Source organism: Zootoca vivipara, chromosome 6 (assembly GCF_963506605.1).
Source record: "Zootoca vivipara chromosome 6, rZooViv1.1, whole genome shotgun sequence".
In the NCBI taxonomy this organism is placed as follows: domain Eukaryota; kingdom Metazoa; phylum Chordata; class Lepidosauria; order Squamata; family Lacertidae; genus Zootoca; species Zootoca vivipara.
The window spans coordinates 62017194-62033482 of NC_083281.1; the positions used below are offsets into that span (position 1 = coordinate 62017194).

General features: G+C 40.2%; 1 protein-coding gene across 4 annotated transcripts in view; it reads right to left on the bottom strand.

Annotated features, from left to right (window-relative positions):
* USP10 (ubiquitin specific peptidase 10) overlaps positions 1-16289 on the bottom strand; it is a 42650-nt gene that overhangs the window by 6272 nt on the left and 20089 nt on the right. For all 4 annotated transcript variants that reach the window (XM_035118146.2, XM_035118143.2, XM_035118144.2 and 1 more), the window contains 8 exons: positions 14101-14192; positions 13713-13822; positions 12608-12663; positions 11509-11612; positions 10584-10683; positions 9749-9929; positions 4133-4298; positions 2059-2203 (listed from right to left, as the gene is read on the bottom strand). In XM_035118146.2, the coding sequence (XP_034974037.1) occupies positions 2059-2203; positions 4133-4298; positions 9749-9929; positions 10584-10683; positions 11509-11612; positions 12608-12663; positions 13713-13822; positions 14101-14192 (954 nt within the window). The remainder of the gene's footprint in view (positions 1-2058; positions 2204-4132; positions 4299-9748; positions 9930-10583; positions 10684-11508; positions 11613-12607; positions 12664-13712; positions 13823-14100; positions 14193-16289) is intronic.

Consider the following 16289-nt stretch of genomic DNA (forward strand, 5'->3'; position numbering starts at 1 on the left):
TGCACACACTGCAAGGAACAAAAGAACTACTGAAAGCTGAGCCTGTCAACAATAGCTCTTCTATTCCACTGCGAAGGCTCAGGATGTATGGCCATCCTCCCTGAGGAGATATAAGCTTCTCACTGATCTTTGCCAATATGAGGGCTTCCTTTTGTCAGATACCTGTCCAAGATTTGGGTATGACACAAAAGTAAATGGCAGGCAATAAGTTTTATAGTACACTGGTGCTAAGATGATCTTTATTTTTAGGTCTTTGTTTTATTTTTTAAAAGAAGTGCTTATAAATTAGTGAGATTAAATAACTTCAGAGATTGCTGTTATTTCAGGGAGTTAAATCACAGCATTCCAAACCTTGGAATGAGAGAAAAAGATGGCAATTTTTTTTAAAAAAAAAAAAGCATCCGTTTTGAGAGAAACAGCAGTATTGTTGTACCATGTCCTATCAGCACAAGGATTTCTGCTTGCCTAATAGGATGCCACCCCTGCAGCTGCATGTGCCCCACATCCTCCCCAAATCTGCCCCAGAGGGCTGGGGAAACATCCTGAACAGATTGAGGGAGCAAAACATTCAATTGCACAGGCAAGAATTCTTAAGCTGATGGAACTTTAGCACTACACTGAAGTCCCCCCAAGTGCTGCAAGACTTTGGTGATTAAATTCTGAGGAATAAATATCAATGTGCTGATTTATGAAGACTGTGATACTAATGTACAGCAGTATTGTTGTACCATGTCCTATCAGCACAAGGATTTCTGCTTGCCTAATAGGATGCCACCCCTGCAGCTGCATGTGCCCCACATCCTCCCCAAATCTGCCCCAGAGGGCTGGGGAAACATCCTGAACAGATTGAGGGAGCAAAACATTCAATTGCACAGGCAAGAATTCTTAAGCTGATGGAACTTTAGCACTACACTGAAGTCCCCCCAAGTGCTGCAAGACTTTGGTGATTAAATTCTGAGGAATAAATATCAATGTGCTGATTTATGAAGACTGTGATACTAATGTACAGCAAGCTTTTTTTTAAATATACGGAAAATAACACTGGAGATGATATTTGGTGTTAAACTCAGCTCAATCTGTGCTGCTTAACCAGTCCTGAAGATATACGCTGATCCTGAAATCTCTAAACCACGGGTGTCAAACACAAGGCTCGGGGGCCAAATCCGGCCCGCCAGACCTCGTCATGTGGCCCTCGTCATGTGGCCCGCAATCAAGGCGGTGACCCCTCCTTCCCTTTCTTTCTTCCTCTCTCTCGTTCTTATTCTTTCTTTCCCTCTCCTTCCTTCCTTCTTTATCTCTGTCTTCTCTCCCTCTTACTTTTTCTTTCCTTCTTTATTCCTTCTTTCCTACTCTTCTTTCTCTCACCTCTTTCCTTCCTCTCTCCCTCCTGCTCCCTCCTTTCTTTCTTCCTTCCTTCCTTCCCATCTTTCTTCCTCTCCCTCATTATTATTCTTTCTTTCCCTCCCTTCCTTCTTTCTCCCTCTTTCTTTTTCTTTTCTTCTTTATTCCCTTCCTTATTTCCTACTCTTCTTTCTCTCCCCTCTTTCCTTCCTTCCTCTCTCCCTCCCACTCCCTCTTTTCTTTCTTCCTTCCTTCCTTCCTTCCTTCCTCCCTCCCTCCCTCCCTCCCCTCCCCTCCCCTCTGCAAAGTAGCTCTGCAAAGGTCCTGCATGAAACCCTAGCGAGCCTCCACCACCCAGTGCAGTTATCAAAAATCATTTTTCAATAAATTGTACAATAATTGTACATTTGAATATCTACTTGCCATTATTCTATGTTTCCGCTTTCAGAGCTAGTTATTACTTACATTATTACAAAAAACAGTAATAATTGAATGCAGTGACAATAATTTATGATAATAAAGAGTGAACACATAGTCCTACAGATACAACCGGCCCTTTGAGGGTGACCAAACTGCTGATGCGGCCCCCGATGAATTTGAGTTTGACACCCCTGCTCTAAACAGACCCACCCCCCGCCCCAAAAGCATAAACAACAATATTCTCTTTCTGCAAAACAAACAAACAAAACACCCAAATGCTTTGTTCAGAAGATTTACCTTTACTTATTTCCAGGTCAACAGGATATTCAATATTTTTTATGAGCTTCTGGCACCCCCCCGTTTTCTCATAGACAAATCGTTTGAGGTGTAGGACAAGCACTGGCGGGAGTTCTTCAAGTGTCACTCTTCGACTGATCTCCACCTAGCATGGTGAAAGCAGAATTTTAGTTGGACCTCATATCTCTGCTAGTCACTAATTAAGCTTATTTCCTTAGAATCAGAAGTGGCAATTACTGAAATCAGTTTAATACACACATAAACACCTCTACCTTCCATTTTTAGGCACTGCCAGACTAACAGATGAGGGATTTCCACCACAAGAGGGGCGGAATAATGTTTCTGGCTATGTACAACATTTAAAGCCACCTACCTATATATTATATATCTACTTTCATAGGCATGAAGGCTTTCAATGCAGAAAGCACTTGGTGGACAAATTTTGGTTCAAAATTTGTTTTCAGTTCAGTTCTTGACTCCAGTTCTACACACTACTCCTGTGAGCTAATGATCACATATTTAATCAGCTTTTGTTAATGACTGGTGCAAAGTGCAAAAGAAGATTTTGTTCATAAATACATTAGAGAAAACTATTTTTTTTAAAAACGCAATATGAGATGTTTGCACTCTTCCCAGACTAGACACTAAAATATAAACCAGACCAGACTAGCACCTCAAGTGAACACCCATTTCTTCTAGAAGCCATAATTGAACATTTGGGTTGTCAAGTAAAGAGGAGACTAAAACCATATATGTACCAAAACCCAGAAGTGAGCGGCTAGCCAAACAAAATCCGTGTGGCAAGCCCTGAGGAGTTTGCACTGCAAGTTTTCCTCCCATACAAGGAGGTCTCTCAGACAACCAAAGAGATGTTCTGCCACTTCCACTCCCACACATAATGTCAGGCATAAAAATCCAGACGGGCTGCGTTTGCCTACACATAATTTCAGGGCAACATGCTTCTCACCCTTTTTTCAAGTTGTTGCCCTCTCCTCCCAATGCCTAAGCACTGTGGTAAAGCCCACTCTTTTCTATCTTGTAGAGAACCACTCTGTTTACAACGATGATGTGTGCTTCCTACATTAAGGCTAGTTAAATAAGCCATCTCCAATTCTATCAAAGCATCACCTGATGATCAGTGCATAGCAGTGGAAAAATACAACTAGGCACATCATTCTATTAACTATTGAAAAAATCAGGACAAACGCACTGCATTTTTTTACTCATCTGCATGGCTTGACATCACACAAAAATGTAAAAGAAACTATTTTAATACAATAATATTTGTGATTTTAGCATCTACTGAAGACATTTTAATTCCAACAGGCCTTCTCAGAAAGATAATCTTGGCATGGTCACTGTTAAAATAGTATTGCATTGTTCCAAAATTCACATAGTCTCTTTTATTTCTGTTTTATACATTGCTTGGGGTTCTTTGGAATGCAAGATAAATTGAGAAAGTACGCAAATTAATTACATAAATGAGCTAAGCACTAGGTCATTCTAGAGCACTAAATTCCACAAGACTCTCATTAGGAACAGACTGGGGGGAAATCACTTTGGTTTCAAAAAGCAGTTCACTGAATCAGCTTTTAGAATGAAGCAGCATAGCAATATTTATGCTACACAGACATAATAAAGACCAGTCACAGACAACCCAGCTGCCATATAAAAGCGAGGAAGAAGCACAAAGTAGACTGGAGGAGTTGCCCGGTGCCTGGTTCTCTTCTACTGCCCCATTAGTTTGTCCTGATATGGCTGTGTTCAATCAGCCACAGATGTGAGACTCTAGGCTTTATGGATGCATAACACATTTTGCACTTGTCTTATGAATGTGCTCAATGGGACAGAATGTGCCTTGGATGCACAGGGTCCCAGGTCCAGTACCTAGCATTACCAGTTGAAAGGATGTCAGGTAAAAGGATTTGAAAGGATGTCAGGTAACAGGATTAAGGACTTCTTCCTGAGATCTTTGAGAATTGCTGTCAGTCAACACAGACAATATTAAACAGCCACATAATGATTAATGGTAATGTTTGACTTCAAAAGTGTACCCAGCCATTAAAGAACTTACCTCCTGCTTGGTTTTTGTGGTATAACCCTGAACAGACTCTCTTGCCACCAAGCTTTCCAGAGCATCTTGAACTGTGCGTATCTTATCAGACTGGATATCCAACTGCAGAGTAAAAAATGGCTGCAGAGTGGCAGACTCCTTCGAACTTTGTTGGTAAACCACAGATCTAAAGAAACAAGTTAAAAGTTTCATTTGTGAAAACTGTTCAAAATTTAATTCTGGAATGGCTGATGGTGAGACTGCCAACACATACCTTCACATACTGTATATCTTCCTGAAACCCATATAAAAATGTCTCGCAGCCAAACTCAGTAGGCAGGTTTAAAATGAGGCTCTTGTGTTACAAAGCCCTGCCAGATTTTGACAGATATAAAGACATATGGTTAAAGTAATGACCAGATTCAGTATCCAGAAACTGAATGTCAGGTTTTATTCAGAAATGAAATACAGTTTAAAGATGTGTCCCCTGCAAGGGATGGGGAGGAAAGAGTAGTACTTCTTTCAGTTACTGACCCATAATCCTAGCTTAAACACAGTACTTTTCTTTCTCCTCTTCTTTAAAAACATAATTAGGATTGAATGGGAAATAGCCACATACAGGACTTCTCATGTCCAATTATTTTTCAGATTTACAGTCCATTGAAAGATACTAATACATCCAGATTCTTAAAACAATTGTATTCAACTTGCTTAAGCTTATTCATGAATAATGAATGTGAAAAGCTGAATAAAATTGTTACTTTGGTTCACATATAACCCCAGGTTCTCTTTAATACTGGCACCCAGTTACCTCTTTATACAGTAGCATCTTTATTTTAAGGTAAGAATAAGGTCTTTCTTGGACGATGTGAAGCCCTCATAATGGCAAGGTTGATGTTTGTAAGAGACAACTTGCCCCACCCATTACATAAGAGGGATACCTTTCTCATCAAGAACTAACATGCTGTTTATTCAGAGGCTTCTTCAAGGCAGACTGAGACCACACTTAATCCAGATAATATTTCAGGTTAGCATTTTGCAGCGGTATTTTTCCACAACACATGAAAACACCAATAAAACTGCAATGTTTGGTGAATAGTCCAGGAGCGTGGCACACACTCATTCTTTCTTTAAACTGCTGCCCACCAGGAATAAAGACTGACCTCAAAAATTTATTTGTTCAAGTGAGGGTATATCCAGCTACAAATTTATACCAGCTAAATTTATTCAACGGTTATAGTTTCCCTTTATCCTGGGAATTTAAATCAGAAGTCTGGAATAATGACCAACAACTACTCACAATTCTTCTGACTTGTGCAAAGATCTACATGGCTTGATTACAGAAAACAAACTAACCATTCACCTTAATATACTGGCTAAAATAATTTGGGGGGAAACTTTATTAACTAAGCTAGCTTATAAAATAAGAGCAATGAAGAATCACCATCACAATACCAGCTTAGAAAGATGAAGCAGTTTCATTAATAATAATAAAAAAACATTAACTACATACTCTTTTCCATCAATATATATTTTCACTATATCCACCCTGAAACTATCAAGACTGACCAACACATCAACATCCACCACAGCAACCAAGTTTTTCTAGCTTATACATTATGGACTAACAGAAGAATGGAAAATCTCTATCAATCTCTCCCTCTGGCTGTCTTATCTCTATTAGTGCATCCACAACTTCTAAATGTTTTCTTTCAGTTCTTTTTAAAACAAAACATAAGCATGTACTAGCAATACCAGCAATAATGCAATGATGAAAATTATCTTGACTTTCTGAAATTGCTACCATGCAGGTTGTTTCTAAAAATAAAAAAATACACCTGAATTTGTGGAGTTGCCTCTGAAATGTATTCAGAAACTACAGCTATTGCAGAAGGCTGCAGCCACATTTATTGGAGCATATTACATCCATGCTATTATGTGCTGAGTTTTTCATTTCCAAGGCCAATTCCAAGTAATTCTGCCTGGTCATTGAATTCACTGGAATGGGGGACTCCATTCCATGTCCTACCAGAAATGGGTGTTCTACAAAGTGATCCTGACTACAGTAGTCATTGACAGGTCTTTTCTCCATGAACTTGTGTAATCCTCCTCTAAAGCCATAAAACTAGTGGCCATCACCACATCTTGTGCCAATGGATTCTGGAACCTGGATGAAGTACAGTGGTACCCCGCAAGACGAACGCCTCGCGCAACAACAAAAAATCACAAAACAAAAGCGTTTTGCGATTTTTTGGACGACTCACAAAACGAAACAGTCTATGGCCCTGCTTCGCAAGACGAAGCAGCCTCACGAGGGGAAGGGAAGCCGCCGCCACTTACCTTTAGGACTCAGCCGGTGACGTACACGGCCGCCGCTTCTGCCTCCTGCAGTGGCGCGGCGCTCATGGCGGCCTCCGCGGCTCCGGCCTCGCCCTCCTCGGCGGGCTGGCGGGATCCAGCAGGAGCAGCAGCGGGGCTCACCAGGCGGCCCTTGGCAGGAACAGCGGCGGCACCTGAAGGAGCGGAGGCTGCGGCGGGAAGAGACCCCTGGCCCTCCTCCTGCTCCCCCCTCCTCAGAGCCTTGAAGACTTCTGGCCATAGCGGGTGAGTCGGCGCCTCTTTTTTTGCGCTTCTTTTTTCCCCAAAGGAACGCATGAATTAAATTTCAATGCATTCCTATGGGAAACTGCGCTTCGCAAGACGAAATAATCGCAACACGAAACGACTCGTGGAACGAATTAATTTTGTCTTGCAAGGTACCACTGTACTTCATTCTAACCACTCTAAATCTACTGCCAATTAATTTCATCTGATGAGCTTGAGTTCTAATAGAAGGGGGGAAGAGACCATCTCTACGTATTTACTTTCTCAAGACCAAACATAATTTATAAACCTCTCTTGTGTCCCCTGCCACAATTTTTAGTTCTTTTTTCTATACTAAAAATCCACCACAGCACTTTTCAACTACTGCTCTTAAAAGCAAAGTCCACACAAAGGCACATACATGAGTGAAGCATGATAAGTTCAGATATATGCAGATTCAGATTTTAATGCATTATTATTTCTTTGCAAGAAACAAGGTATTCGTGAAGGCAATTAAGAGCCAAAAACACGATGGGGAAGGAAGTACTAGTCTACATTTTTGTGTGGGATGGAAAATACAACTATTTCTAGAGCTTATGTTTGGTAGACTACTATTAGACCATTCCTATCTCCGCTGCTGGCCTCACAAGAGAAAGCTTTCCAACATCCTAACGTGGGATCTTGTTTCTGCGGTGACCTACTTTGTATAGAGAGTAGGACAGGCGTGGCAGAAAGCAAACTACACATGTGGGATTAAAGATTTGTGGTTCTCCCATTCAGCAAAAAGAAGAAAACCAGAATCCCTCAGTTTCATCTTGCTTCGTTTGGATGTCAACAGAGGACGATGTGCTCACCATTAATAATTGTTACCAGATTAAACATACAAAGAAGTCGTCTCAAAAATATGTAGGACTGCCTCTTCAGAGTTCCTGTCACCAAGGAATGGAAATGAAGGTACATTCTTTGGGGCAGCACCAGCTTATCTGACTTATAGGAATCTCTCTATATAAACTTTTGGGATGTACTGTAATGCACAACACATTTTATATTTATGAACACTAAGCTTCTACGCAAAATGTGGTCTGAAGCTCAACATCAAAAAAACCAAGATCATGGCCACTGGTCCCATCACCTCCTGGCAAATAGAAGGGGAAGAAATGGAGGCAGTGAGAGATTTTACTTTCTTGGGTTCCATGATCACTGCAGATGGTGACAGCAGTCACAAAATTAAAAGATGCCTGCTTCTTGGGAGAAAAGCAATGACAAACCTAGACAGCATCTTAAAAAGCAGAGACATCACCTTGCTGACAAAAGTCCGTATAGTTAAAGCTATGGTTTTCCCAGTAGTGATGTATGGAAGTGAGAGCTGGACCATAAAGAAGGCTGATCGCCAAAGAATTGATGCTTTTGAATTATGGTGCTGGAGGAGACTCTTAAGAGTCCCATGGACTGCAAGAAGATCAAAACTATCCATTCTGAAGGAAATGAGCCCTGAGTGCTCACTGGAAGGACAGATCCTGAAGCTGAAGCTCCAATAGAATCATAGTTGGAAGAGACAACAAGGGCCATCCAGTCCAACCCCCTGCCAAGCAGGAAACACCATCAAAGCATTCTTGACATATGCTTGTCAAGCCTCTGCTTAAAGAACTCTAAAGAAGGAGACTTCACCACTCCTTGGTAGCAAATTCCACTGCCGAACAGCTCTTACTGGCAGGAAGTTCTTCCTAATGTTTAGGTGGAATCCTCTTTCTTGTAGTTTGAATCCATTGCTCCGTGTCCGCTTCTCTGGAGCAGCAGAAAACAACCTTTCTCCCTCCTCTATATGACATCCTTTTATATATTTGAACATGGCTATCATATCACCCCTTAACCTTCTCTTCTCCAGGCTAAACATACCCAGCTCCCTAAGCCGTTCCTCATAAGGCATCGTTTCCAGGCCTTTGACCATTTTGGTTGCCCTCTTCTGGACACGTTCCAGCTTGTCAGTATCCTTCTTGAACTGTGGCGCCCAGAACTGGACACAGTACTCCAGGTGAGGTCTGACCAGAGCAGAATACAGTGGTACTATTACTTCCCTTGATCTAGATGCTATACTCCTATTGATGCAGCCCAGAATTGCATTGGCTTTTTTAGCTGCTGCATCACACTGCTGACTCATGTCAAGTTTGTGGTCTACCAAGACTCCTAGATCCTTTTCACATGTACTGCTCTCAAGCCAGGTGTCTCCCATCCTGTATTTGTGCCTTTCATTTTTTTTGCCCAAGTGTAGTACTTTACATTTCTCTCGTTAAAATTCATCTTGTTTGCTTTGGCCCAGTTGTCTAATCTGTTACGGTCATTTTGAAGTGTGATCCTGTCCTCTGGGGTATTAGCCACACACCCACCCCAATTTGGCGTCATCTGCAAACTTGCTCAGAATGCCCTCAAGCCCACCATCCAAGTCATTGATAAAGATGTTGAATAAGACTGGGCCCAAGACATGGCCACCTCATGAGAAGAGAAGACTCCCTGGAAAAGACCCTGATGTTGGGAAAGACTGAGGGCACAAGGAGAAGGGGATGACAGAGGACGAGATGGTTGAGTATTCTCAAAACTACCAACATGAGTCTGACCAAATTGCAGGAGGCAGTGGAAGACAGGAGTGCCTGGCGTACTCTGGTCCATGGAGTCACGAAGAGTCAGACATGACTAAACGACTAAACAACAACAAGGAACCTCTATTTGCAACCATAATCCGTTCCAGAGGTCAAAACAGGTCGCTGGGAGAGGCGCCATTGTGCACAGGTGGCGATTGCCCGCTCCTGCGCATGTGCAAACGCCGCTCCTGTGCATGCGTAAACAGTGATAATCACTCCTGCGCATGCACAAATGACAGCAAGCCCACCAGTTACTTATGGGTTTGTCACAGTCGTGACTTGGAACGACCATAAGAAGAGGTGGTAGTAAGTAGAGGTTCGACTGTACTTATGGTGGCATGCATTCATTTTGTCCATTTTCCCTCACCCATAAACATGATCCTGACATTCTATTAACAGTAATTACAATTTATTGTACCTTATGTGACCACCAAATATATCTGTAATTGGTGTCTGGACAAAATCTGCTTGCCGAGTGACAGAGGATTTGTTACGTGGTCCAACCTGCTCCCATTCATCCTCACTTCCTTCGCCTTGCTCCTCCTGTTCTTCCTCTTCATTTACAGTCTGGGTCTCCGGGCCATTGGAAACTGCAAGTTCTGGAGGGAGGAGGAAATGTATATTTTCTGTTCCTGGATATATATATTATTATATGGTAAGTGATACTCAAGAGTAGATAATTTCTGTCTAGAAGAAAACACTGCTTTATGGAAACTTTATCATTAAAAGCAAGTATAATTCCTCTACCTGCTCAGGCAACTATTGCAGTTACATGAGTAGTTCTACCTCCATTCTTTCGAAACGTTAAGACTATAGCACAGTGCAGGCATAAGACTTAAGATTGTTTAGGACACACCATAGTTTGTTTCTTTAACCCAGAAGTCTCAGAAAGAAACTACCATCTAACTCAAAGATTGGGGGAGAGGAAGGGAAAGTAGGGAGACATCAGTGAGAACCACTTGGCAACTTTGGACATAGTGGCTGGAGAATTGAGAAAACTGTTTTAGCTTTGGTTTGCAATGCAGATGTAATGGTTAATTAGTTAATGTAAACCACGGTTTGCAGGTTTGCAAACCTACTTCAAACTATTGATTCACAAAATGGCTAAGGTCAAATCATTAACTATGTTTACATACTTCATGGCATAGTTAAAGAAAACAAACCATAAATAAGCATTATGTCTGCACACAGTCTATATACAAATATGCTATATAAAAACATACATATTAATTTGCATTTTTAAAAAAACTTACTTTCACTGTGTGGAGATAGCAACTTCTTCAGAATAAGCATTTCCTCATGTAGGCCATTTAGAATAAATCCCAGATACTCTTCAGCATCTTCTTGTCTGCCCTGAAGAAACAGGTGTTTTAGTATAACCACTCATTCTCCAACACTTTCCTCTTTAGGTTCTTGGGAGTGATCCAAAGGCCCAAGTACATTACTCAGTGCACTGAAGTTAAATTAAGTTTCCAAAGCAGTACTACTCCCTACTGTACTCCAAACTGCTTTTTAAAACTCGGGAGAGTTTAAAGTTTGAGAATTTGGTGCAAGAACTTCTGAATAGAAAAAGTACTCTAACATGGCCTTTCATCAGTCCAAGGAGCTTCCTTTCAATAGCTCTCACTTCAAATGATAAGATGTCTGAATGCAACTGATTTTGATAAAAAGTACCACTCATCAATGAAGCATTTATTCTGGCACATTTAGAAGCTGAATGAAGGAAACATTGGGTATGCTAATCCTAGCTTTGGATAAAAGCTTAACTACAAATTTTGTGTTATATTCTTCGGTCTCCTTTGTACTCTTGATTCCAGAGTTATGGAAACATCCATACTATATGTCTGCATTTGAATGTAAAGACTAATTCTTTAGGCCACAAGGTTTGAAGAGGAAGCTGGCGCCGTCAGTATTCTTACCACAAGTTATCATTATCTTACTTTTTATATTGACATCTAACACATCTAACTCATTTTTTTAAAACAAGCCTACTATTCTTTTAACTCCTGCTCCCTGGTACTATTTGTGTGTTCTAGATGCAACCAAGGATAATCCACCACTGCTGAAGAATGAAATTAACCACATTAGTGCCGCAATAAAATGGAACTGCAAACACTATTTTTCTACAGCTGCTTACATAATATAGGGTAAGAAACAGCTCAAAAGATCTAATCTCACCTTTTCCGACAGACTTGACTTGATAACTGTCAGCAATCTATAAATGTATGTAGGTTCAAAGGCAGCTCCAGGCCTGATGTCTCTTGCAATTTTATCACCTAAAGCTGCCAAAAGGAGAAAGACAGAGCAATTTGACAAAGATCAACAACTTAACCATTACAAAAGGCCAGAATTTCAACAGGGTGGGACAGATTCAACGAACGAAGTAATCACTGCCCCTGTACTTTTAGCAACACTATGCTGTGGAGGTTTGTTTGTGGCTCAACCACAATCACACAACACTGAAAAGCAGGCAAGGCAACTACTAAAGCTCTCCTAGGTGCCTACTTACACCATCATATTACTGAGAACTGAATTTAGGTAAAAAAAAACCTACAGGTGAGTGATGCAAAGATTAAGAGAGCTATACAAAAGAAACCTAGGCACTGGATCAGCATGGAGAGAATGGTTACAGGTAGGTAGCCGTGTTGGTCTAGATCGAAGTAAAATAAAAAATTCCTTCAGTAGCACCTTAAAGACCAACTAAGTTTTTATTTTGGTATGAGCTTTCGTGTGCATGCACACTTCTTCAGATCACTATCTGAAGAAGTGTGCATGCACACGAAAGCTCATACCAAAATAAAAACTTAGTTGGTCTTTAAGGTGCTACTGAAGGAATTTTTTATTTTACATGGAGAGAATGACAGCAATTGACTTCATGCAACCATGAAATACAATTTATTTGTGCTGATACATCAAACCTAAGGATTGTGTCTGAATACAGCAAGTTTCCCAACACCTCCAAAACTGATGCAAGAGGTTTGCTGCCACCTTAAAAACAAACCAATCTTAAGAGTACAGAAGGAACACTCTCTTCCTGAAACAAGATCATATTTTGTGTAAGGTCCTAATAGATCTGAAAAAAGATGCTGCAAAAACGTTGTATGCCTTTTAAACAGGAAGGTTCTTTTTACCTGACATCACACAAGCCTCTTGGTGAAAGCCAATTTGTACTGCAGAAATTTAAGTACCTTAGCTGTATCATACAAAGACAGCATTGAACTCCTCCACTCTACCAATATGTCACCAGACAGTTAGCAGGTGATTATTTTCTACCCACCTTGTTTTGCCTTAGGCGGGACTGGCATATTTGTAAACTCATTCATTAGACGGACACTGTATTAGAACGAAAGGAAATCGGTGTCAGCAACAGAGACAGCAAATGTTACTAGATACAACTAGCCACATACATCTGATCAAGTTAATACTGGAAAGGCTCACATAAGATAAAATTATTAACTTGTTTGTTCCAAGATAAAAATGGGTAATTTACCTCTCTTCAGATTATTACAATCTCATTTGAGTGTCAACATACATTTATTTTACTGGCCGTCTTCCTCAGCTGATGCTCTAAAAACAACTATTTCAATATTTTCATCTCTAGCATTGAAATGAACAAGTTTTTGTTCCATGTGGTAGGGGAACTAAGCATACACACTACTTGGAGTGGCCTTTCTCAACCTGGCACCATCCAGATGTTTTCCACCACAACTCCCATCTGGTGGCAGTTATTATCCAAAACGTCTGGAGGGAGAGCCACGATGGGGAAAGTTGGCTCACGTTAACAATGGCAATGTTGAACTGTTTCTGAATGCAATCCACTGGCTAGGTTCAGACAATCTTTCCTACAGCTTATAAAGCTGGGAATGCACACGGGGGCCACATGCTCCATCCTTGGCCCTTGCTTCCCTTCTAGTGCTGGGTTTAGTTTAAACCAAAGCTCCCTGTTATACCCAACTGGATAAGTCTGGCTTAACTAGGATAGTAAACCAGGATCTGATTTATGAAATCAGGAAAGGTAGTCCAAACACAGCCATTGAACGAGAGATTCTCCAAAGTTCAGGGCTTTGGTTTAGAAATGGGTGTGCATTTTACCTTTGATAAATTTAAATATTCCCAAATCATAGAATGGGGAAGAGAGGGAGTTGGGAATATGGCAGCATAATTTGAAAATCAAACAATATGGCAATTAGAGATTAATTTATGTTTGTTCCAAATATTATCCTTGTACCTCTCTGTGAGGGGACAATTAAGCTACCAAATACCTAGTATCATTGAATGTTTCCAACCTTTAATTAGTATTTTTTTATATATATAAAAGTTAAGAATGTCTACTGACTTACAATTCTAATTCAAACATTGTGATTGTCTTGCAATTTACTTACAAACTATCTATCATTGGTGTTGAAGTACACGGTCGTTGTGATTTCGAATACATTGGAATGGACTTCATTAGGTGATACATAGGAGGGCAAGCAACCAAAGCTTGCAGTGTCTATAGAACTGCATTAAGGAGTCAGTTAATAAAGACAGCATTTAACACACCCAAGTCTATGTGCAAAGAGAGAGGGGGAGAACGAAAATAAACTTAAAACACTGTATGGCACAAGGAAGCCATTCAGCAGCCATAATGATACTGCTAACTTGAAATATACCCCATTCCCATTTTGAACCTTTAAATTTAATGTCTGATAACAGGATCTATTTTGTTTTCAGTATGAGAAACACAAGCAGTTAATTAACTCAGGTAATATTTTTCCAATGCAAGGATACAGCGTTGATATAACACCAGTTTCCTTTATTGATCAGCCCTCGTGGTTGCAAGGATACTGGTTTATGTATTAGTTTTACATTTTCCAGTAATTCTGTTAAATGAAGAACACATCCAAAAATGTCAGCAAATCCACTTCCAACTGAACAAATATACTGCCTATTACACATGTAGCGCAGGAAAATCAAACAGTATTTTAGCATCCCCTTGTGGCCAATGAAATGAATTTACACACATTGTTTTCTTGTTGCAAGACATTTGGTTATGTCTTATCATGCTTACCAGTATTTATCCTCCCACAGATTTGCAGGCAAGGTGAGGCAAAGTACAGGTATAAAACTTCACCTGGAACCGCTCCAACATGCATGTACCATCAGTTGTCCACTAATGACTTGTATCACCTGTACAACAGTTCTGATTTCCCCGCTCAAGAGTTACTCTTACGGTTCCAATGCTTGCTTATACTCTGTATAAAGCTTCTTCCAACATCCATTTTTTAATTCTAATCTCATACACAATCAAGGGACGTGCAAAAACATCTCATTTGCTGTTACAGCAACAAGCATTAAGTGCATTACAAGAGAAGACCAGGGTGTAAAATGAAGCAGTAGACAGTATTACTCTAAGCCTGTTCCAAAGTGCTTGACCTCATCTGCATTAGGAACTTAAGCAGGGCTGGGCTTACATGGCAGCATAAAGTTCTAAGAGCTAGATCCTGATTGACATGCAACCAACCCTGTTTATGTAATCAACACTAGCAACAGGAACTCTTAATAAAATGTTCTGCTACAGAAACAAGTTATTTCTTGGAAGTTACTTTTTCTTTGCAGATACAAACACCAATGACTAAACAGAATGAAGCCAGCCCAACAACCTTATAATTTTTAAAATGCCACATATTACACTTTTATTGCCATTATATATAGATAGGTCTTGTTCCCACCACCACCAAAGGTTCTAATAACCCAAGTAGAATAATGCTACCGAAGAGGTTATTACTATTTAATGAAAAGTCAAATAAACACTAGTGGTTGTTTTAAAAAAGTCAAATCAAATAAACACTGGTGATCTTTTAAAAATGAACATATTGCCAACTTGTATGAAGTAAATCATTATATGCACACTATCCAGCAATGTTGCATGCATTTACGCTTTTGAATGTTTCTATTGAAATTTAGGTCAAAGAGATTAATAAACCTAGACTTGAAATCAAATGTGACAAGTACTACCACTTTGGGGGATTAGACATGCAGAAAATGGCTTGCTAATAAAGAAAAAAACTCTATTTAGAAATAAAGGAATATAAAGAAATTATATCAAGACCAAGAAGTTATACAAGCCTTGCATTTCTATAGTCAAGAGTATTATTTTTCTGTATTATATATAAGTTCTGCCTGCAGCTCAAGTTAACTCTTCATGCAATCTAGTTGCCTATGGGGATGCAACTCTGATTTACAGGCAACTCCCCATTTGTTGCGCGTAGGCCCACTCCGCCCCTTCTGGGGCTGAAAATGGCATACGTGTCACTGGTCACTTGTGCCTTGAATGCATGCAAATAGGGACTTGCCTGTACTGTATGTCTGATACAGTTATACGTTTCTGAAGAATCAGCAGCTTTCAGCACCATTCTGTGCCCCCTTATCATGTTAAAGGGTATGTGTCAGTTTTACAGAATACTTTCACATTGTGTACAATGAGCAGAATGTCAAGCTGCATGTGCTTGCATATTCTGGATATGTATCAGATATTACAAAACAATGTGGTGCTCACAGCAAAGATCACAGGCTAAGGCCTGGTGGCCACTATTAAGACTGTTTATACATTCAAAGTCAGTGTTCGTCTGGTGGCTCAAAGGCTGCCATGGACCAGTAAAATGTGTGTTTTTATTTGTTGGTGAGACAGATAAATGTATGAGTGAAGGAGAGTAGTTTTATTCAAATACTCCCTAGCAATAAACGAGCAGTGTTCAGCCCTCCCAAAAGAGGTCCTGGGTGGAAGGAGTTATTAAAAAGAACAAAGAACCCCCGAACATAGCAAGCTTTCAGTGCTGAGCTGGCAAAACTTTCCAAACTGAGTCACACACATAGGCTCTCACAGCAGCAACAAAAGGTTAGCTCTAGAAGAGAGAACAAAATTGCTCCAGCCTAAACAAACTCATCCTTTCGTGTGTGTGCACATAAAAACAAGAGTT